This window comes from Haemaphysalis longicornis, unplaced genomic scaffold (assembly GCF_048455015.1).
Source record: "Haemaphysalis longicornis isolate Haplotype H1 unplaced genomic scaffold, Haemaphysalis longicornis Haplotype H1 scaffold_2, whole genome shotgun sequence".
In the NCBI taxonomy this organism is placed as follows: domain Eukaryota; kingdom Metazoa; phylum Arthropoda; class Arachnida; order Ixodida; family Ixodidae; genus Haemaphysalis; species Haemaphysalis longicornis.
In genome coordinates this window covers 90,795,317-90,819,426 of record NW_027526295.1, presented here as the reverse complement: position 1 = coordinate 90,819,426, position 24,110 = coordinate 90,795,317, and the positions used below count along the sequence as shown (strand labels likewise).

General features: G+C 46.7%; 1 protein-coding gene across 3 annotated transcripts in view; it reads left to right on the top strand.

Annotated features, from left to right (window-relative positions):
* The window catches only part of LOC144167246 (uncharacterized), a 34,425-nt gene extending 14,312 nt beyond the window's left edge, over nucleotides 1-20,113 (top strand). For 2 of the 3 annotated variants that reach the window (XM_077696581.1, XM_077696580.1), the window contains 4 exons: nucleotides 9,413-9,464; nucleotides 12,879-13,108; nucleotides 15,476-15,573; nucleotides 19,997-20,113. In XM_077696581.1, the coding sequence (XP_077552707.1) occupies nucleotides 9,413-9,464; nucleotides 12,879-13,108; nucleotides 15,476-15,573; nucleotides 19,997-20,100 (484 nt within the window). In that variant the 3' untranslated portion in view covers nucleotides 20,101-20,113. The remainder of the gene's footprint in view (nucleotides 1-9,412; nucleotides 9,465-12,878; nucleotides 13,109-15,475; nucleotides 15,574-19,996) is intronic. The other variant, XM_077696582.1, reaches the window with a different exon arrangement.
* Nucleotides 20,114-24,110: the final 3,997 nt, after the last annotated feature.

Genomic DNA, 24,110 nt, shown 5'->3' with positions numbered 1-24,110 from the left:
AAGCGAGACGTCGGACGCTGGCAAATATGGGGACAAGGTCGTGAACACGGCAGCGGCCCTGCGCTTGAGGTTGCAAGATGCGCTGGCATCCAGACCTACGCGACCGCCAAATTACCAGACACCGATCCCCAGCAAGGTTACGTTGCCTCAGCTTGCCCTCATCAAGTTTGACGGAAACAGGAAAAACTGGCAGCGCTTTTGGGTGCAGTTCACGTTGGCAGTGCATAACGATGATGACCTGAGCACTGCAGACAAATTTAACTATTTGAACACCCTCCTGACCGGAGCTGCCGCATCGGCCATTTCTGGACTCCAGGCCAGCGAGGAGTGGTACAAAGATGCTATCGACATCCTAAAGAAGCGCTTCGGTGACGAAAGGCTCATCATTCAAGATCACCTCAGATGCCTTCTGCACTTGAAATCAGTTTCGTCGTCTTCGAACGTGCATCAACTTCGACGGCTATACGACGAGGTTCAAGTACACGTACGAAGTTTGAAAGCACTTGGCATTAGTACTGGTAATTACTGCCTAATGCTACGGGAGATCCTCCTGAGAGTACTGCCTTGCGACATTTCTGAAGTTTCACGAGCGCTTTAGCCCACCGACACCTTCAACAACGGCATCCACCTCAACTGAAGTAATAAGGAACCGTCAAAACTAGACAGCACAGCCCGAACAAGAGCTTCAGCAGCTTCTCCAATTCATCGACCATCAAGTTCAGTGTCGAGAAGCCGTGGAGCACCATACAGGAGTAAGGACCTCAGACGTCGCTGTGACCCCAGAAGAGCCATCTAGCAAGCAGCAACGCTGTGACGTTCATACCAAGTCGGCTCTACAGCTTTCAGCGAACAACATTCAGCGGTGCCTGTTCTGCCAGTCCAGAAAGCATCGTTCGGAGGTCTGCAACTTCGATCAATGGAACCTCACGCGAAAAAAACAGCTGCCCACAAAGGAAGGTCGATGTTTCCGATGTCTGAAAAAAGCCACATGTCTAAGGACTGCCGAGGTCGACTACGGTACGGCACGTGTGCTCGAAAGCATGCAACCACCATGTGCACGGCAGACGACCAGAGCTGCCGCAACGTTGCCTTTACACCGGTCAGCCTGGTTTCTCGGCAAACTGGCCCCACGGTCCTCCTCCAAACTTTGACAGCCACAGCCGCGGGCTCCGCATCCTCGGGACGCCACCGAATTCTTTTCGATGGCGGACGCCAACGCAGTTTCATCACTGCAGAAGCGTCCAAGAAACTAGGATGCGAGTTTCAGGAGAGAAAACTGTAACTGTGGAGGTCTTCGGAGGGCAGAAAACGAAAAGAATCGTTGCCGCAATGACAAAAAAGCCTGTGCCGATTGAAGCGCTTGGAATAGACGAAATATGCAACGACCATATTCCCACACCAGACTACCAAGTCATCAAGACAATGGAAGGAATGCACTTGGACGCCCGGGCAATCTGCGCACAACAATACTGCGAAACCAAAACATCGATAATGATTGGATCCGATCACTACTGGGATCTTGTGACAGGCAACGTAAAGGCCGTGAACACTACGCTCAAAGCCGTCGAAACCTTGCTAGGTTGGACTGTTCAGGGACCTTTGCCATTAGGAGAAAGCGTTACGCACTGTGCCAACGCTATCGTGCTCCGAGCGGGCGTGGAAGACAACAAGGATTCGAAGTCTCTGAACCGTTACTCGGCCTTTGGAAACGTCGGCGTAAAAGGGAAGGCCGCACAAACCTCAGAGACTGAACTGATGAGGACAGAGTTTGAAAAAGCATTCGAACAGACGAACGAGCGGGAAGGGGTATTTCCGTGGAAACCAAGAATTGACCTTGGGTATAACCTTGATGCTGCGACGGTGCGGCTCCACAGCTCAACAAAAAAACCTACGAAAAGGTGTCGATCTCGGGAGGAGGTGCGACGCAACGACTGGTGCCCACCTGCAAGAAGGAACAAAGGAGGAACTTAACATAACCTGTGATCCAGCACGCCCCCGCACAGGTCCACCATGGGGGAGTACGAGATATCCTGACCCAAGTTCTCAAGCGGTTCCGGATACCACTCCTCGACTATTAACAGGGACATTCGACGCAAGAAGTTCGCGAGAGGTTTTGGATTCCACGCGCCCGACAACTAGTAAAAAAGACTATCGGACGATGTTTCGTTTGTCGACGGCTGCAGTCCAAGCCCATAGTGCAAGAGACACCTCCGCTGCCCAAAGACAGAACAACCGAAGCTTTTCCTTTCTCCGTAAGCGGGGTTAATTTTGCTGGGCCCTTGTACATCAAACGCAGAGCTCAAGGACGGGCATATATTGTTCTGTTCACTTGTGCCGTCACAAGGGCTGTTCATCTAGAGCTCGTGGAAGACCTAACAACAGAAAACTTCATCTGCGCCTTGCGGAGGTTCGTGTCCCGGCGGGGGTTGTGTAAAATACCCTACAGCGACAATGCACGAACTTTTGTACGGGCTTCGAAAGAGCTTCAAAGGTTATGGAAAGCTATCAGACACCCCGATGTCCTTACATTTTTTACGGCGTTTAGAATACAGTGGAAATTTATCTGCCCAAGTTCTCCTTGGTGGGGTGGTTTCTACGAGATACTGATCCGATCTATCAAGATGTGCTTAAAGAAAATGTTAGGCAGGCGCCTAGTATGTTATACGGAATTGGAGACACTTTTAATTGAAGCGGAGGCTGTATTGAACTCTCGGCCCGTGACCTACATATTGAGGAGGAGGAGGAGGAGAAAACTTTATTGCAGCAAGTGGTCAGAGAAGCGCGGTGGCCACCGGCCTAAGGCTGGTAGCGACTTCGGTGGCTCTTTTGACCAGGACTTCTTGTGCCGCCCGGTCGGAGCTACCCAACGCCTCCCTCCACTGCTCGCTGCTGGTGATTAGAGGGAAGGGGTCTTGGGGGCACTGCCATATGGAATGACTTAGTGAGGCGTGCTCTCCGCACAGGGGGAATGCTGACGAAGGGAATTCTGTCGGATGGATGTGGTGGAGGCGAGCTCTGCTTGGGAAGGTGTCCGTTTGCAAGAGCCGCCAAATACGCGCCTGACTTATCGTAAGGGATGGATGAGGCGGGGAAAATCGTCGACGCGAGAGGCGGTAGTGCTCTGTTATGTCATTAAATGTGATCAGTCGGTCTCTGGCGGAGCGCGCCCCGTGGTGAGGAACGATACTCACGCCGGCTCGGTGTGTGAGTTCGCGAGCCATAGCGTGTGCAGTTTCATTCCCCTCCATGCCAGTGTGGGCTGGGGTCCATATGAGCTCCACTGAGTCCGCTGGTGGATTTTGCTTGAGAATTTTGAGCGCCGTGGGAGAGATTTGTCCCCGGGCAAAATTTTGAACGGCCATTTTCGAATCTGTGATTATAATTACCGGATGTGGCCTATGTGTGAGGGCTAAGGCAACTGCCGCCTCTTCCGCCACAGTAGGGGAGGTGGTTATGACTGTGAGGGCGTTGAGTGGAGCAGTGCTTTTTTGACCGGTGATCGCTATAGCGTATGCCCCGTGATGCCTGTACTCCGCTGCGTCAGAGTATACTACTTCCGAAATATTTCTGAGCCGCCTGGCGAGAGACCGGGCTCTTGCTTTGCGTCGTGCCGAATTGTGAATAGGATGCATGTGCCTAGGTAGAGGCTTTACGATTATTTGCTGAATTATATCAGCAGGGATAGGTAATGACTCCTGAGTCTGTTGCGAGACCGCAATGTTTTGCCGCGAGAGAATCTGTTGTCCCGGTCGAGTGAGCTCTAAGCGTGTTCTCTGAGAGCACAGGTGAGCTTCAATGAGCTCTTCAGCGGTATTATACACTCCGAGTTTGTTAAGCTTGTCGGTGGACGCGTTGGGGGGAAGTTGAAGGGCAGCCCTGTATTATTTCCTAATGAGGTCATTAATTTTATCCAGTTGACTTTTACTGGCTCTAATGTAAGGTAAAGTGTAGAGAAGTCGGCTAATAAAGAAGGCTTGGATAAGCCGAAGTCGGTCACTTTCGTCCATCCCACGATTTCGATTTGTGATCCTTTTGAGGAGAGCAATGAGCTGGTCCACGTGGGAGCTCAGCTGCTTAATGAGCTCCGAGTTAGACCTGTTCTGCAGCATGGTAAGGCCCAAGACTTTAATTTTGGTGACCTGCGGGACCGTGTGGCCCTGCACCTGGATGGTGATTTGGGGTGTCGTAGCCGTTCTTTTCTTTGGTGGAAGCACCAGTAACTCGGATTTGGTGGGTGAGCACTTAAGGCCAGCCAGGGCTGCCTGTTGTGATACCACATCTGCTCCTGCTTGGAGGGTGCTCTCAATGTGTCCATCGCTTCCCCCAGCCACCCATAGGGTGATGTCGTCCGCGTATATACCAAAACGGAGATGCGGGATCCGCCTTAGTGCATGGGCGACCGGCAGGAGGGCCAAGTTAAAGAGAAGGGGGGAAATGACCGCCCCTTGAGGAGTGCCCCTACTAGCCAAGTCATACGGTCCACCCTCATTTTGGCCCATTCGGATAGTAGCGGTGCGGTCGGTCAGAAACGCCCTTACATAATTGTAGACCCTGCGACCTGGGTTGATGGAGGTTAGACCGATCATAATGGCCGTGTGGTCTACCGTATCAAAGGCCTTTTGTAAGTCTAGTGCAAGCAGTGCTGTGCTATCAACTTGACTGGTTGCCTGTATGACTTCATTCGAGAATTGCAGCAACAGGTCTTGCGTCGACAACTTAGGGCGAAAACCTACCATTTCACATTGTAGTGCATCCGTCTTGTTGATGTGCCGGGTAAGCCGAGCTAGAATGATATGTTCGAGGACTTTGCCAACGCAGGACGTAAGGGATATTGGTCTGAGATGCTCTAGAGCCATGGGCTTACCCGGCTTGGGAATGAACGATATTTTGGCTGTGCGCCACTGCTTAGGTAGGGTGCCCATTCGCCAATAGTGATTGTAATACTCAGTTAATTTGGCGACGGATTTATCGTCTAGGTTCCTCAGCATTTTATTAGTGACAGAATCTGGACCAGGGGCCGAGCCTGTTTTGACATTTTGTAGGGCGCTTCTGACTTCCGCTTCGGTTATGTCCGCATCTAGGGCTTCGTTTTCATATCCTTTGTAGTCCGGGAGAACCACTCGTGCACCATCTGGGATGTAGATTGACCTAAGGCGATCCATGAGTTGAGAGATTGTGCCGGGGGTTTGATGGACGAGTTTTTGTATGTTGTGGGTCTGATCTGTTTTATTGTTTTGGGGGTTGAGGAGGTGTCGCAGGAAAGTCCATGTTTTCCTCATACTTAGCGCGCCCTTGAGCTGGTCACAGATGTGGTGCCATTGCTCTCTGGCCAACTGTTTAATGTAATTTTGTATGGTAATTTCCAATTCAGCGATCTTTCGGCGGAGGATTCTGTTGCGTTTGTTTCGCCGCCATCTCTTTTGCATGCTGCGGTAGGCCATCCATAAATGCTGCAGGCGAGAGTCCATTCTTTCTGACGGTACTTCGGGATCAATTTTACTACTGGCTGCTTTAGCATCCTTAATTAACTGTTGCGTCCAGCTCTCTAAATCCATCTGCTCTGAGGGGTCTTCGGATGTTTCCTGATCTCTGATTCTGCGAAATTTGTCCCAGTCCGTGATGTGGGTGTGTCTGATCGGAGCTGTGTACTGTTTAACGGAAAGGATGTCAGACTGGATAATGTAGTGGTCACTACCCAGCGTATGCTCCGTGCACGTCCACTGCATTTGTGAGATTCCGACAGATAGCGTGAGGTCTGGGGAGGTGTCTCTTTGCACGCTAGTGCCGATTCTGGTGGCCGTGTACGGGTCAGATTCAGGGGTGAGGTGACATTTCTGAATCTGCTCCCATAGTAGCCGTCCCTTTCTGGTCGTATATGTGTAGCCCCAAGACGTGTGAGGAGCGTTGAAGTCCCCAACTATTAGGAGAGGATTTCGCGCTGCTTTCTGTTTAGCCGCCTCGAGCACGGAGCCGAACCTATGATGCTGAGCTCGGGGGCTGCTGTATACATTCAAGATAAAAATACTGCTGTCCGCTTTACTGCGGGGTATGACTTCTATGAAGTTGTACGGAATTTCCGTTTCCGCTAGCTCCACAAGATCCGCAGTGAGATTACGTTGAACCAAGACAGCAGTTAGGTCTGAATCGGAGCTTTGGAAGCTTTTGTAACCTGGCAATTTGATTTTTGTGCCTGCCTCTTGGATGGCTATGACATCTGGAATTTTAGATTGGGATTGGACATGAAGCAGAAGGGCGTCCCTTTTCCTTCTGTACCCCCGGCAATTCCACTGCCAAACTCGAAGAGTGCTAGAAATCTTGTTCAGCGCCATCAGGGAGATCAGGGAGAGGTTGCGAGATTGCGTGAGGGGCCATAGGAAGATCAGGGAGAGGTTGCGAGATTGCGTGAGGGGCCATAGGGAGATCAGGGAGAGGTTGCGAGATTGCGTGAGGGGCCATTATTACACCCATGGTAACCGTTAGCTTAGCGACCTCTGTTTTCAAGGCCTCTACCATTGCTTGCATAGAGGCTTGGTTATTCAGGAGTGTTTGATGGAAATGGGTATATTCAGCTTTTTGCTCCTCGAGGGCGCGTTGGCAAGTGCGCTCGACAGTTACGAGTCTGTCTTCGGAGAATGGGATACTCTCACCAGACGGCTCTGACCCCTGTGTTGCACGTCTCTTAGGGGGCGGAGGCGTTGGAGATGATTGTGGAGGAGAGGTAAGGGGGGCTTGATTGACCTGCTCGGCTGGCAATTTGGCAGCACGCTTAAGAGCCTGGTTTTCTTCCCTGAGCCTTTCGTTCTCCATGCGAAGCTGAGTCAGTTCTCTGCGAATCGTTCTCAGCTCATTTAGAAACGTTTCTGGAATTTGCGGGGGAGGGAGGGGAGATTGCAGCGAGCCAGCAAGAGGGAGTCGTTGGGTGCTCACCTTTGCTGTTGGGTTGAGAGAGTGAGACGCCTGGTCGGGCTTGCTCTTCAGGGCTTGTTTGGTTGAGCTTCCTGCGGAAGAGGTCTTTGGGACCTGTTTTGGTTCCTGTTGGGTCCCCACTGTGGAAAGCAGAGTGTTGGCGGCCACTTGCGCGTACGTGGGCGATTGCCTCCGTGGTTGGAAACGGCGGGGGCAGTCAGCGGAGCCTGTGGGGTGGGCTCCTTCACACACTATACACTTCGGAATGCACGGGTGGTTGTCTATAGGATTGGTGAGCCCACACAGTGAGCAGCGTGGCTGTGGCTGATTTTCAGGGCAGACGTCTTGGCGGTGGCCAGTACGCCAGCATGTTGTACAGGCTTCCGTCTTTCGTCTGAATGGCTTGCATCGGTACGTAGCTGCGCGGTACCGAACCCAGAAAGGCACCTTCGTTCCTTCGAAGAAGATTTGGACGATGTTCGAGGTATTGAGCCTTCTTGCCTCCAGAATCCCTATGTCGGGGTTGTAGTGCATAAGGCTATGGAGAATTTGCTCAGCCGTGTCTGTACTGGGGATATTGAAGATGACACCAAGCGCAGTGTTCGCCGGGGCTGAAACGTGCGTTGCGATCGGATACTGCTGCCCGTTGATTTCGAGGTGAGTGACCCTGGTGTATCTCCTGGCACGTTCTTCATCGGGAGTACTGACGATGATGAAGTTCGCTTTCGGTTGTATCCGGACTTGGTCTGTGTCGTTGGGTGTTAAGCATGCGGCCTTCATTATGAGGTCTGCCAACGTGGCAACGGGTACCGATGTAAGAGCCAGTCCACCTCTAGGCCTGAGAACGATCTTGATATCCGTCTCTGGTAGTGGAATAATGGGAGGATTATTTGCTATCTGTTTGCGGCGCCTTCGCTCCGACGTCCCTCCGGTACCGGCGGTCGTTGCGAGTGAGCCTTTGTCGGGAACTACGACGAGATCTCTGGACGCTTTATTTTGCATTTTGCGCCGGGTGGTGAGCCAGCCTGGCTGTTCCAATTCCGATGGGTCGATATCTTCGCCTTCCACCATGCTTTCCATCTCTGAAGGCTTCGAGAGATTACGGTAGCGCACAGCGAATGACGTAAACGAACTGTGCCCACAATCTCAGTCATGCTTTCTTGTGGGGAGGAGGTTTACGGCGTTGCCACCGTACGAGGCCGTGGAGAACCCCAACAAATCGGCTGAACAGCTGCGAATCCTTTGGCGGAAGAGAGAAGATGACCTAAAAGCGTTTTGGACCCGCTGGTCTAAGGAATATTTGAGTGAGCTCAAAAACTTTTCCGTCAACCAGGTCAAGGGGATCGATTCATTGAAGGAAGGAAACGTGGTTCTCGTCAGCGAAAAGCAACGTCCAAGACAGATGTGGACTCTTGCAAGGATTCAAGAACTTCATCGCGGTCGTGATGGCAAAGTCCGTTCCTGCTCCTTACACTTGCCTTGTGGAAAGACAGTCGATCGGCCCGTTCAACTCTTATACCCCTTGGAAGCCAACTAGCGTCATCTGTCGGCAGGGGAGAATATAAGAACTTCTTCCTCTTCCTACATAGCAGAAGACGCTGATCATCATCATCTTCACCAGAACGGACCGAGCGGTGGCACGCGCTCGCGCTCCACGCGACTCAGTTCGATTAAAGCCCTCATTATAATCTGACGTGCGCTCTCCGCTCTCTCTCGACGCCCTGGCAGCCGGAGGACCTCGATGTCCATTACAACGATGATGACCGTGAGGGGCAGCTATATATAGTATATATATCCCCTCCCCCCCCGCGAGGCATAGCACTCCTATACCCTGACAACACGTGCGGCGAAATTGGTGTTCCCGTGAATCACGAAAGAAATATAGAAAGACCATGCGCGAGTGCACATGTGCAGACGAAGGTTTGGAAATGGCGTTGGCATAAGCAGGTTCGCGTTTGAATTCTCGCACCGTTCTGTAGCGCACCAAAATTCAAAGTAAGCGGTTTTTTTTTTCATTTCAGTTTCCTAGGGGAATTCATCTACTCAGAATGTTTGTGACTGGTCTCTTGAAAGCCAACTTGTGATTACAACACACGTTCTGCTGAGTGTTTTGTGTGGCGAGAATTCAGTTTCTTTTAACTTCTTTCCCTAGGAATGGATATATACATAACGTTTTGTGCTGACGGTATAAGGCCCGCAACATCCGCTGGCAGCTGCGTAGAGCGCATAGCGTTTCGCAGGGAGCCACTAATCTTTCCGCACCCGCACGCTCCCAGCCGTGCTCGATGAATCATTTTGCAACGGCTTTTGTATCAGTGAACCTACATCAACTGTTGGTGTTATTGCTGCAATATACAGAAAACGGGCACTGAATCTTGAATGAAATGGCCACGAAATGGCTACAGCGCACAGTGTAGTGCTTATCTCTTCTCACATAATGTGCGTCAGTTGTCTGCATTACTCAGCGAGCCAGTTGGCATTAAAATGTTTAAACATTCCTTCGCAGGTATGGACATTACTTGGTTATTCTGGGAAGTGTATCCGGCAGCTTCCTCAAGGTAATTCATATTTCTAGAAAACCGCACAATTAAGCACACAGTGTATTCTACCTCTGAACTAGTGCAGTCCCCAGGAAACGTTCATAACACCTTTCCAGGCAAAATATTGTTCCCCACAAACTACTCAAATGCAAACTAAAATTGCGCGGTTCTCGCAAAGGCGAGTGAGTGAGGACAAGCGAAAACAAAATCAGAGAATGACTTTTTGTTGACACCAAAGTTTGCGGCTCCTGTGCAAGGGCGAGATAAAATAGTATAACAGTCAGCCACTATCAATACCCAAAAAGTGAAATATTTTCTTTTTGAGAAAATATTCGATAGGATGGTCCCACCTAGTATATTATCCTACACTAATGGGCTGGCGGAACGTCGGACCAACAGCCTGCCGCCTGGATACTGGTCGTGCAAATAAATGTCCTGTTTAAAGTCTGTACCATGTTTTCTTGGTGTCGGCAATCAGTCCCTTTTATTTGCACAACCTCCCAATAAGAGAAATCTACCAAAGAGACGAGAGCGGTAAAAGTGCATGCAAACGCGGTCGCTTGTGGGAGTCAGCCAGGCATCTTTTCTCAAGCCCGGCCTGCGGCCCGCGATCTCAAGTGAACCACCACACCCAGTGGATAGGTCCCTCATTGCATTATAATGTAGTCTACGCCTGGTTGTATCGGGACGGCGCAATGAGTAACAGGTATTAGAGAACCGCCAGAAAAATTATCCTCGGTTGTAATTACCCCCCTTTACCACCCCCACTTCATTGATTTTATGCTCCTTGTACTTGCTTTTTCTTGCAGCTATATTTTAAGAACTGCACGAATACAGATTTCTCACCATCGTATCTTTGTAAGGGCTATTTGTTTGGCTTTCTTGGGTTTATAAGATTTTGATGTATGTACGATACTCATCGTTGGGCTGGTATTGCAGCAACAAATACGAGAGTGTTGCATCTAATTGCGGCTATTTTTGCGAGTTGGTCAATCCTTGCAAATAAAATGACATAAGGCATGAGGCGCGCATAGAGCATACCGGCAACTGCGCTGCCAACATTATTTTCAGTGTAATTTTCTCGGTTTTGCTTTTAAAAAACACACTAATAAAAACATGAGACATCAAGCAATATAAAGCGTCCAAGAAATAGCATCAGTGTGGGTGGCATTCAAAGAGGCTGCCTCACTAAGGTGGACATCTTTTGTAAAAGGTAATACTTTAAATAAGCTGCAGCTCTTCCTTTTTTAATAACAAAGCAGGTGTGCCAACGTAGCTGTCATTCAGAGAGACTACCTTGTCAGTCTCGATAATTTTCGCAATTGAATGACCTCCTGTGTGAGGCTACCACAGTAGTATAATGAAAAAGTGGCCTAGACGATAACCCCTGAAAAAGGCACCCAGATTGTCTATTCATCGATTTTTTTCCGCGTTGTTGCTGTATGTGTTAACGTGTTATTTAGGCAACGTGCGGAGTCTTTGCTAATGCGGTGTGCTCCCTTTAAATATCGTCTGGCAGACACAGTATCGGACAAGATAACCGAGAGGAACTAAACGGAGCCCCCCGGGATTTTTCGTATACAATTCGTGCCAAGAGTTTAGCTCTTTGGCTGATGATTAGTTCCCCTCGTCTAGTGGACAGTATTTTTGTACTGTAGTTTTAGCTTCTAAAGCCTAAGCGAGGAGCCATAAAACGCAAAGAAAAATCACCACAATGCCGACGTTCCTGTCTACCAGGAAAATTTCTACCAAAATCTAATCACCCAAGAAGGTAGATCTGGGCGCAAATAATAATCGAAATTTGGTTTAATCAAAACTACAACAACGGTAACAAGAGGAATTTGGGAGGGGTGTATTTTAGAGGGCCTCTACAGAAGGACTACTTAATATACATAACTGAAAACACGTTACCCTAATATTGTAGGTGTGGGTTGTCCAAGGTTTTACAGTTTGCGTAGGGAATGAGTGGAAATAGATCAGCCGGAAGCAGATAAAGAAAAGCCGGCCAAGATTCAAATTTAAGACGCGCCTCTTGATCGCGCGAACGATCTACCGTAGAAGGTATCTCAACCAAGCATAAAACCCATTAGAAATGCGCCTGAATATATGTACATCGAATAACGTATATGTGTATATCAGAAACGGCGTATATCAGTGGAGTGGCAGGGTGCGTGAGGAAGTAATATAAAAAGTAAAATAGACAGAAACTACGCTTAACATTCTAGGAGACAGAAGCGAACGCGAAATCATCAAGGAGTAGAACGGATATCCCGGTCGGTCTTGCTTGCGGCGCCATGTTTCACAGTTGCTATTGATGTAGACGATTCACATGCAACCATCAGACACACCGCAAGGATGAAATTAGTAGAACAAGTGCCACCTGCAAGGCCGTGCACTCATTCGGAGTATGGTAGTGCTGTTGTGCCAGTGGTGAGAGTGCCCTTTTAGTATCATGATCATCATTTCCTCTTCATGAACTTTTTCTTCTTTTTCTTTATTATACAGTTACTATACCTGAAAAGCTCGACCAATTGTCCTTCTCAGCCACACATATAGTATGAACGCTCTCTCCTACACACTGGACTGCTGCTTGTGTAATTCATATGCACAAATTTCTCCGGCAGTACTGAGTTCACGTATGGAACACACGCTTGTATGACGAAGGGTAAAATCTTTTCGCTATGCTTTCCTTCACTCGGCTAGAATCACTGAGCTGTGGAAGCTCATAGAATAGAGCATTATTTCTTTCCGAAAATCCCTGGTTCAGATCCCACCCAGCGCAAAATGCAACCCATTTTCTTTTTCAACTTAGTGATCAGATACGCTATTTATTGGAGCTTTGAGGGGAATGCACCGTCCATTGCACCATTTATTGAACTATTTTTTTTATTATTCGTGCAGTCGCCCGTTTTCTGTACTCGGTGTCATTGGTTTTGTATGCCATTCGTTGGCAATTTTTTTGCGTTGGACGCAGGACTTTTGGACAAGAAAATTAAATCATTGGGCATGATACGACAGATGCACTTCAGGAACGTATGCTTAAGCTGACGTACAGTGGACTGGCCCCTTTGCTCCTAGCGCAATCCAATTAGTTATAATGGTTCAAAAAATTGCCAAAAAGGGCTTCTTTTCTTCATTGTTGACTGACCGGAATGCAGTGACGTGTCATCACTTCAGAAATACGGGCACTTAGGAAGTAGTAAGTTCTTAACAGCACGCTTGTCTTCTATTGCTTAGATTGTCTAAAATAAAGCAATGTAGGGTTTACGTGAAGCACTACAATTATGTAAAGTATTCAATCGCAAAAGTTGCTTAACAGCCACGTCGACTGTGTAACTGTCATCCGTATTGTCCTTGCTTTATGCTTTGGTGTGCGCACACCTTGAGCTAAGAAATCAAAAGTTAGAAAGTGCAGTAAGTTTTTTACTACAGTACTTCCTATGGGTGGATGTGCCGAACAAGCAGATGGACCTGACAGTGTCCTACGCGGCCAACGTGGACCGTTACCGAAGTCTGTGGCGAGCTTCACTGAAGATACCGGTATCATATCTCCCACCTGGCCTCAAGTCTATGAACGCTTGGGCGCAGCATGGTCGCCCAAGCGAGCGGCGTGTCCTCGCTCTGTACCCACCACCGGCTGGATCACCATGCAAAGTGGACTCGTGTGGGTTTCCTCCATGTCTCCTCTTTGAACACAAAATTATTTTCTTTTTGTTCCAGTATTCTCTTTGAACGACCTTACAAGATAATTACCTTGCTAACTGCCAACACAACTTCGGTCTTTCTTTGACAAACATGTCCGAGCAGAAAGGTGGTACTTAAGGAAAGGCTAAGAGATAATTTTTGATATTCTCCTGCACGACAACGTGCAGGCAGAACAGTCTCGGAAACTTTGAGCACTTACTGCCAAAATAGTTGATTGGAGAGTAAGGTCGTACAAAACAACTTTTGGTTGTAGAAAGTTGTCAGGCAACTTTAGCTTCAATATGTTAGAAAAATTTTTTATATGTGAAAGTTATGATCGTTTACTTTATTTGGAAGGATACAGCTTATCAATCACACTAGCGATTTTTTAAAACAGCTGGCAGCCACCCGAGACAAACTTTTTGTTTACGTGTGCGATTGCGGTTGTAAAAAGAGGCGCACAAACAAAACGCTACATATTCGTGTGAAAGTATGCAAAGCATTAGAGGTGCACAGAAATACTAAACGAATATATGTTTCTGGAAAATAGCGCCGACCTAGACAAGCGCAAAATGTGTGGTACGTGCACAGAATCCTTACCCTGTTCGTCGAAATAACAAAATTTATTCTCTCTTCATCTCTCGCGCCCGCCTGCGCTAGCACTTTTTCATTCTTTTTTGCGCTTTACCAATGCCCTAACAGAGCCCTGCATCTAGATTGCAACGAAGGTTAAGTTCAAACTTGACAAGGGTTCTTTTTACAAATCTTCTCTGTAGTTAGGAATGTATGGCTGTAACGAATAAAATACTTCCTAAAGGGGCATGGTCCTTCATGGCGCATAGTTCAATTTTCGGAGCGGATATTCTAATTTTCCTGTGTATCAGCAGCAAACATAAACGGCGTTGCGCGAAAACTATTCGTTTAGGTGATATGCAGGTGGTTGTTGCTAGTTCGCAAAGTACAGATGAAATCGTTCTGTGTGAATCAATTCTGACCATTTGTATGCACGCCATTTGGCGTGCATAATCAAAGAGAAAAATACTATTGCGTCCACGTGGGAAAAAGAGTCTCAAGATGCCTTCACTGGTAGTGCTTCCCGTTTACAGTTTTAACTTCTGTTGAAGACTTTAAAAGGCTCAACTGCATAACTACGACAAATTTGACCTCAGTGTGAGCCAGGGATATCCAAACAAGCATCGGTGCCGTCTTGGCAGTTCTGCTGGCAAACCACCTGGTTCCCAGATCAGAGATCAGGGCAAAAATATTTGTTGACTCAAAATCCCACGCAAACATCTAAGCATTTCTGATAATTTTTCCTACTAACGGGTTAGTTTTAACAACAGTGAAATAAATGTATTAAAAATAGTTTTGGGACACGTGAGTATTTATATAGAATGTCAAGCTGCGGCAGAAGCTTATATCTGATGAACCGTCCAGTGATACTTGAAATTGTAAGCGCCTAAGCATGAACGCATTCCAATGGCTCAGGTTTATCTTCTACGTGTTGCGCCCCTACTCTTTCCCGCGACTATATAATGGGAGAGTCGACGGTTATTAATATCCCTGGTTGTCAGCTCTCTTGTTCGGTTCCGTTTTCCGCTTCTTCCTTTATGCGCGGTGTACCGGAGTTACGACCCACATTTTGCTACTGCGGTGTTTTAGGCTAGCGCTTTATAGGGGTTCTGGTTATGTTATGCGTCGTTTACAAATAGGTTCTCAATGATCCTTTTTTTTTCTAATATGAACACAGTATGCCGGCTTTGGCGCTCTATTAGCAATTTACTGCGTGTTCAATTCGAAATGTTTGCGTGAATATCACCGCAAACAGATAAATGCATACTCTGGCAATCTGCCGGTGAAATTGGTGGGAAATGGGAAACAAAATACCCTGATCCAGACACGCCTAAAAATTATATGCAATAACGGTGACGGCACATCGTTCGACTGAGCACAGCCGAGGTCTATTTTACTTGCCTCACGTATTTTCTTGGCGCGTAAAAGATCACTAAACATTTTAGCGATGTGGTGGGAATATATTTCTCATGTGTAATAAGTCACCAACGAACAGCCTGCTTGAAATAATATGTTTCACGTGCTTCCTGCATGTAAATCCTTTTGTGTATTTTAAGCTACGGCTAGCATTGGAAACAACACAGAAACGTCAAGCCATGACTGGTGTCACCAGTTCTCCCGGATGAAAGGAAGGGCCGACGGTGGCGACTCACCTGCCAATGCGGCGTTTGTGTCCCTGTTTCTTGCCTCCAGCTGTCCATACATTATATTGCTCAATTTTTCACCATCATAGTGTATAATTTATAATTAATACGGTGCTATAACTGTTTCAGAACGACTGTGAAGACGTTCGGGGAGATAGACGTCAAACGCATCTGTCCCAATTATGATCCAAAACGGTTATCTCACACATGGAAGCGGGCCTTCGAAGGTAAGCTGCGCAGATTATAAAGGGGGCATTAAGGACTCGTAAATATTTGCTTCCAATAGGCAAAGAATTGCAGCAGATTTTTTTATGTTTGCTTAGGATACGTGTTTTGTATGCCTCAAATTCGTGATACTGTTTCCATGCCTACCCTTTGTATGAATATTTTTGTTAGCGTAAGAAGGCCTACAAACATACAAACTTTTAACATTACAATGGCGAACCACCATACCAACAATGGCTGCTGTCACAATTTCACAATTATATATACTTTCGCACTTCTCATAATTGCTGTGAATAGTGCCGGCGCTAAGAGTAGTGAATGAGCAGAGTGCTGTCCTGGGTAGAATGTGCGTTCTCAATCATTATGCTTACCCGGTAGAAACAGTCACGCCGACAGTGATCTCTATATGCCTAGGCGAACGTTTTCACTTGTATGGTTTATATGTTGATACAAACCTCTTCCCGTTTACTTTCAGTCGTTCGTTTCTCACGCTCCCTGAATCAATTGCTTGCAGCGTGATTCCTTATCATATCTCTGCACGGACTTATCCAACTTCTCCTAGTTGTTGTCCGCCGTTCGCTGTCCGTTCGCGTACCCGGTTCTTCCGTGGGTTACATAAGCCTTTGTGGCACCAGATACCACCGAGAACGCTTAAAAATCTTTTTTAACGCAAAGCGTTCTAGCTGTACCAGCGAACGCTGCTTTCGAGGCGTGCGGGGCAACGAACTCCAAATGCCGCGGAGGCGGCGCCAGGGGGAAGGACGGTTTCACTCGCGGAGCACACTGTAGATGGTGCGGCGAATTTACCCAGCGTTCCCCGCGCACCCGAGCTGCTCACCTGGGCGGTCGCGTAGGCGGGATCATTCCGCCGGCTTTCTCGTGTGCTTTAGCGACGGTTGTTTTGGGCCTGTTTTGGCGCAGCTTCGCGTCCATTGCGCACTTCCTTCGCACGGCTTGATTGAATTGTTCGACAGCACCTCCCCGGCAACCTGTATCCAACGATATTATATGGACGTACGGCAAAGATACGTTAAGGATTGGTTTCCCGAGAAAGATAACAAAATATAGAGACCACATACAGACATCTGGCCGCTGGAAAAACACTAGAGAAACGCACTGGTTGGCACAAATGGGACTCCGGTTTTTAAATTCGTGAATACCAATTGAGTTGTGTTTTCACGGGTACTACAAAAGGTGAAAGGAGCAACTGGTTCTCATAAATAGCGATTATAAAAGTTCCCTCAGCTTTCTCACTATTCTCAAACTTACTGAACTAACTAGTTTGAATCGGTAAGAAGGGGAATCACTAAGCTCACATGCCGAATTGTTTCGGTGTCTGCGCTTGTGTTGCGCGGTGGTGTAGCCCCAAGCTAGCCTTTCAGGACGGCTAGGTTCCGCTATCTCAGCTATCGAAAGGCGCGCCATTCCGTTTTCTTTCTGCCAACTCACGGCCGGGATACAACGGCGGCATCCGCCGCTCTAGCCCGGCAGTGGCCGACGCTGCTGCGCGTTCGGAACGCCGCCCCCGCGGATTCCACTAATGGCTGCCAGAAAGTCTGGTTTCGCTCCTTTTAGAGCCATGTGTGTGAATTGAAGTAACGTCACATCGGCAATTGTTGTGGGTGTTATTTAAAGTGTAGCTTTCCAAACACCTTCACAGCGTGGATTGGAGCCAATTTTTTTTATCATTGCAATAAATCTTGGTAAAATTTAACAAAACTGAAGACGTTTGGCTGAGAGCACAATGAAGAGCCCCTACAAAGTGCCTATTATCGCTGGCTGACATTGGAAGCAGTATCCTCATTTATTTTTCAACACAGGTACCGACATACTCAAAACCAATGCCGCTCACGTAGTGCGGGTAACACGGTTTTGACAACACTAGAAAATATGACAACGAGCCTTGTTCTGACTCTATTGATCTACAAACGCTAAACTGAAGTGCTACAAAAAACGGTTCTTCGGCCACGTCATGCTTGGCCGAAATGTTTGGAACCTTAGAAATGCACCAAGACGTTTAAATAAACGAGTAAAATATATACCTCCAGGAGTGGATAACATGCCTTCCCGTCCACATTCACACAATCATACCAATGTAACGTATATATTAGATGCGACGCATCTGTTGCTCTGAGGCATGTCCCTCCTGCGTCGTCGCGCCGTCCGTCCGCAGCCTTCCTCCGTTCTTCTCTCCCACAGCTGTGTGCAACACTCTCACTCCGTCTCACTAGCATACCACAGCTGGCGCGCTTGTTTGGGCGCGCTTCACTGCGTTAACAACTGCTCCGGCGCGCGCGGTGTGCGCAAGTGTGCGCATGCGCAACTCTCCTCCGCTCTCTCCTGTCCTTCAGGCGCTGTGAATATAAAGAAGGTATCGTGCTGCGGTGGTTCAGTCAGCGCTCGCTCTCGTTCGACTCCACGTGACTTTGCTTGACGACTCCGTGCTTGACTTGATTCTTCCGATGGAGACGTGATGGAAGCGACGGTCCCTTCATCGAGTGGGCTGACACAATCCAATACCAACGTCAGCGCAAACGCTCAAGGCAACGTTACGACCAATTGAACCCCCCTATGCATTGCATCACAACAGTGTTCCCTCAGATAGGCGTAATTTTGTATATTAACGAAATGGAAATGATGTGGTGAGAAAATACAAAGGTGAGACTACACCAGAAATGTTACATCGCATCCTGGCAACCTACGGTTAGGCTGCCTAGGTATTATAAAGCTTGAGTGCAGAATTGTCTCAGGCTGAAGAAGACATTAAATGGGCGCAAACAAAAGTCAAGTAATAAAATGACAACGCGACTGAGACAACGACACGACAAAGACAACGAAAGAAGTGCAGCTGGCCGGAAATAAAGATGTTCTTTTTTAGTCTTTCTCTTGGCGTTTTCTCAGTTACGAGTAATTTTATCACCAATGTCCACCAAGTGACCGACTAGCGTATTTTATTGAAAGGTAAAGTTATTTCAGGCTATTTTAAAACAAGAGCAAAAGCAAGCCCGCATTTTCCAATAGAAGCCTAATGCTGAAGGAGGTGTGGTTCTTTTGGAAGTCTTTAATCGAAATAGTAATAGTATCCACAAGTACGCCGAACATAGTTTGAGTATATTTTATTCTAATTGCACGTACTAACCCTAAGACTAAACAAAACTTATAAGTAGTTGAAATCATAAGTGAATGGTTGTCAGATGCGCATTCTAGCAGAAGAAGGCAGTGCATTTTTTTCAGTCTAAGACCCATTAAAACGAAAGAAACCTTCCGACTCTTTGTCTATAAAAAAGTTGCAACAACTTGCAACAACCACTGTATTTTTCATCAGACACAGTTAAGCAACTACTAAATAAACTAAACATTTGCAACATCGTTTATTTCGGGATGCGGATTTTTTTATCTCCATTACCTTCTTTACGGCACAGTGGCGTGCCCTCATCATGTAGAAAAGCCGATCGCAAAAAGAGTTCTCGAAATAATTGCGGTAAACAGCCGGAAAAATCGGACGACTACCCAATGTGCTTGAGGAGATGTATGGACAAACACACCTAATAAAACAAAGAGCCTATTAGAAGTGCTGCCTCCCATGCATTCAAAGAAAATAAACTTCGAGAAGCCTGTCTTGAAGTACAGATGCTGTCCATGGTTGACTCACGGTAAGCTGTGGAACTAATACGAAATCGGTAGTTTGTAACTTGAAGCTAATCTTCTTAACACGCTTGAATATGTTTGCATCCCTCTTTTGACCGTTGAAATTCAAATCAAAATCTTCACGAATATTAGCAGCGCAGAAGAAAAACAGTTGTTCAGTGCTAAAGAGTTAGAATTATAGCTGTCAACAAAAAGCAGCCATGCGTTCATTGCCCATTCGAATTGCGTGGTTATGCCTATCGTTCCCTTGCCGTCGTTTATGTATTTGAAACGTGTACGTTCACTGATCGTTTTTCTAGCCAGTGGAAGTTCCGCCAGAGCGAGCTTCCGAGGCCTGGTGTTTGGTAGCTGACCAAGTATTCAAAGCTTATTGATGCTTCCAAAAAACCATAATAACCTTTGTCCTCATAGCATGAAAGCTTAAGTTCTGATGGTGCCAAAATTTGTTAACGAACATTTCTGGAGTTATTATTTATGAGCCAGTCGTTTTCCTAATAGAGGTACATCTATCTATCTATTTGTGAGCTCCGGAGAAACGCAGAGTAAGCAATAAAATTTCTGTTTATATATTTTGTCCAGACTTAGTCATATTACTCATTTTATCCTGCGTGGAGTCATGTGGGCTTGAGCTGCCGCGCAATAAGAACGAAATATTGATTAATATCGTTCGGGGCATATTTTGTTTCATGTAAATATTTCATAGGGGAATTGAAAATGGTTGTGTATATTACAGCTGGCTTTTAAGGGTCACCTGATATCACATCTTATTCCTTACAGAATACTACTGGGCGTCATCAACAGTGGCCTATCCAGCCGTGACTTTGATCGCCATGTGCTTGCTTGTACAACTACAATATAGATTTCTTCAAGGCTCCAATTAAAATAAACTGTCCCATCGACTCATGACTGATTTCTATGTGCTTCATTTTTGCAGAATTAAAGCTATGCTACGTGCACATCCACTTTTCTCCAAATAAACAAAACCTAAAGTTTCCCCTCCCCCCCCTACCTGAAAGAGATAATGTTTCTGATGCTTGATATATCACATAGCTAACTGCGCAGCGCATAACACTAATATATGCTTACAAAAACTATTTACGCTATAGTAGTGGTATGCCTTAGTGACTACAAATGGTATGTTCGATCTTGCGCTCAACTTCGCCGTAGGTATGGACTCTGATCCCTGAAACACGATTTCACGTGCTGGCACACTGTTTATACTCGTGCTCGAAGATTTCAGGCGCCGTTTTACAATACCACTCTGATTGTGAGGGGATTTCTGAAAGGCAGGTTACTAAAAAATAGAAAAAGAATATCGTTTGTCATTGTGTTTTGCTAAGGTGGCTAACCCACGAAGCTTTTTAGTAGAATATATAAAGGTCACAAAACATTCAGGTGAAAGGTAAAAGCAAATTTTATCTTTTAAACATCGATGGAGGTTAACTATGAGAAAGATACACACACTTCTATCTGACTACTGACCTTAAAAAATGTGCTTATTGATACGTAATCTCCACGAAATGCATATTCAAGTACTGAGACCTGTAAGCCCGATGTCGAAGTCATATTGTGATATCGACAATGGTGCCTATTGAAATAAACCTACTCCAGACTCATATCCAAGTGATCAGGAAAGGCTTGTTTTGAATTGTGTTCGAATTCAGAGCTGACCAGGTTCTGATAGCGCACACACAATGGGACGCTATTTATCCAAAGCATTGCGATAATGGACGTCCGCACTACAAATAAATGTCGACCTTCAGGGCTCTTGTTCTCGGATATCAAAAATGAATCAACCGCAGCCGTATAAGCTTTGCTGAAAGATACTTCGGGCCACTTAAGATCCGCCTTCAGGAATGTAAAGCGGTGACCGAGTAATAGCTGAGTAAATGGGTTGTCACAGTCGGTATAGGCCGGTGCTACCAAAAATATTCTGTAATTCAGACAATTATCGACTCATGTTTAGCTTTGAGATGCCACTTGTGCGGTGTGAGTTATTTACAGCCAGATTTTGCTGTAAGTATCCAAGGACATTGGGGAATTTTAGAGTTTCGAATTTTCTCTTTCTTTCCGCCGATAGTTCAAGTTTAAACCATTATCGCGGTTAAGTGTCAATGCTTCTCCCATTGCGCATTTTTTTCAGGTGCAAAGTGTAGTACCGGGCTGCTCCAATTTCGCTATTTTTGATCCGAACTTTCAACGTTTTTTGAGGTTTTTTTTTCGTTTACTTCGTTTTCATTGGAAATGTATCATAAGCATATTCTTGATTTTCAGAGAAAATGTTTCTAATCGTTTCATTTTCTTCCCCGAATTTTTAGGTGCTTTAAAATCTGGTTCGACCAATTATCTCCACTGACGCTACTATAAAAATAAAGAAACACTTCCACCAGCAATGCATTCTTGTGGAAACACAGGGCCTTAGAAGGTTCGATTGTTAACGCTATTTCTTATTTGTATTGCAAACGTTCTTTCGCGGGGATATTTCTTTAGCCTATAGTTTTTGGAAAAAATGTATAAGATGCACATTTTAGGTGCTGAGCACTTTAGGAGCCTGGCTTGTCGTCATGGCTCGTCCGAGGTCACGGTATCTAGCCATCGTTACAGTAGCACGGATCGCATATAGCAGTGTCACGCACCGACACCGGGGCTTCGAAACGTTTACTGCTTCATCTGTTAGGGGTCGATTACGGGCCCCTCGCATTACGAAGGCGATGTCAATCCTATTGGGCCAAATCGGCACACTTCCCTGATATCGAGTGTGTTGTGGGTGATTTGTTCACTTCTTTATGTCCGTGGCGACCGCTTCTCTGATACAAGAGAAAAGTGAAAACGCGCCTGTGTTCGAGGATTTGGGTCACGTAAGGATCCTCAAGGGGTCAAAATTATTACGGAGTCTTTCAATACGGCGCGCCTCATCGCCTGCATAGCGACTGCGCGCTAAACATCCTAATCAATCAAATCTATTCTAGCTGCGCCGTTCACACGGAGGCTGCCGTTGCTAGGCAGCAATAAGTACACATTAAGCTCAGATAATTAAAAGCCACAGGTTAACGCAATACTTACCCCGACGTAATGAAAACACAATCCAGTGTATCTCTAAATCCCGTTCCCGGGGCCCTAGCGCCCTCTCTTGACTACTTGCGGTCTCAAAGCGAGGCTGATACTGAAACTAGTCAAAGAAAGCACCGCAGCCCTTTTGCAATCACTGCTTCGCTCTTTGCAGTTTTCACGTTTGGTCGACCTGCTTTAATTTTTTTGTTCTGTTAGATAATTTTTGTAAATTTTTCCTTTCCTTTCTTAATTTTTTTTTAAGTTCTGTCGCCCGAATTATCTTCATTTACGCAATAAGAACGAATAAATATGTTACCGCGGCCAGTTATGCCTTTTTGTGGAAAACGCTGGGTGTTGCACGGTTTCCGGATTCCGAGCTTTTTTTATTCGTATTTCCAGCGTGCTTTTGCGGGTTTTTCGTTTCGCCTTCGGTTGTTGTAGGATATCTTCAAGACGCATCTCTTTTGATATCGTCATATCGTTTTAAGTACACGACACTTCAGGATCTCGCCTTGTCGTCGTAGCTCGCGTGAGAATGTCCCGCGACTGCCGAAGTTAGGCGGTGCAGGGAGATAACGGACCCAAGTAGAGTCCCAACGCGTACCGTAACTGCGTAACACAGTGGCTTCGAAAAACAAGTGGATTATATAGACAGAGCGGTTCGAAACCGCTGAACCGCTGGCTCTTGTCATGCCGCTTCAAGTTGTTCAGCGCAAAGAAAACTGAAGGTATATTTGAGGCAACATCTGTGCATATAACCAGCAGCACCCGCGTCCAATCATTTAGGAACGCCTGTTGGGCGGTTTTTTACGATAGTAAGACAAACAAAATGTGGTTGAGGCCTCTCATAGGAATCGGTAAAATACGAAAGTAAAACTTCACACGAGAATTTATTGTGCATCCGTATGAACTTGCACTTCGCTATTTACATTACGTCGGGATGGCACCGTTAGTCGCATCAACGTTAGACACTGGATTGCACGCACCGGAACATTGCGTAAATCTAACTGAAACCACATCCCCTTGAAAACCGTGCGAACGAAACGGAACCGATACCGAAAGCGAAAGCAGTAGGTGGCGGAGGGTCCTCCGTTCACCTGCGTCCCGCGTCCACAAACACGGTGGCATCGAGGCGCCAACTGTCGGAACTCATTAGTGTCATGATGAACTACTTCGCTTCACTTCTTCTAGACGGCAGCATATCCTAGACGGCATCTGAACAAAGAAAGTAGTTGGAAATATACGAGGCGGGTTCGTAGTCCTACGTGCACTTGAATTCGTAGCACAGCGAGCAGAGCGCTGCGTACCTCCCGTTGCGGTGGGAAAGTTCGTGGCTCGAATTCGGGCGCAGCCGCGTTAATGAAACCTGTTCTGGAGACTTCATTTCCGTGACGGATATGACACCCGCTCTGATCTCGGTGTAACCGGGCATGAAACACTTTCGTGTAAAAAGGGCCGCCAAAAACGACGCGTTCCAAACTGCGCAGTTAGGCAGCAGCACGTGCGAGATCCCGCTCGCTCTGTTCCAGGCTGGGGCGAGCGAACACTTCCAAGGCGGGAAATTTCAATTGCATTGGAGAAGTATCCGTTTAATCCATGGAGAGAGGAGTGAGACAAGGAACCGAATAGCCTCATGGTAGCAGTCAATGGATAACGGCGGCACAGCCCGTTATGGTGAATTCCTGCTCAGCACTTCCGACAGCTCGCAGGTTCAGTGGAACGGCTGTAATTCCTTTGTAAAAAGTTTGTTTTCAAGTTTTTTTTTCAACATTGTATTCCACCGATTACCCCATTTACGCTAATGTAACGAATAAGTATGGTACTGAGGCCAGTTATGCAT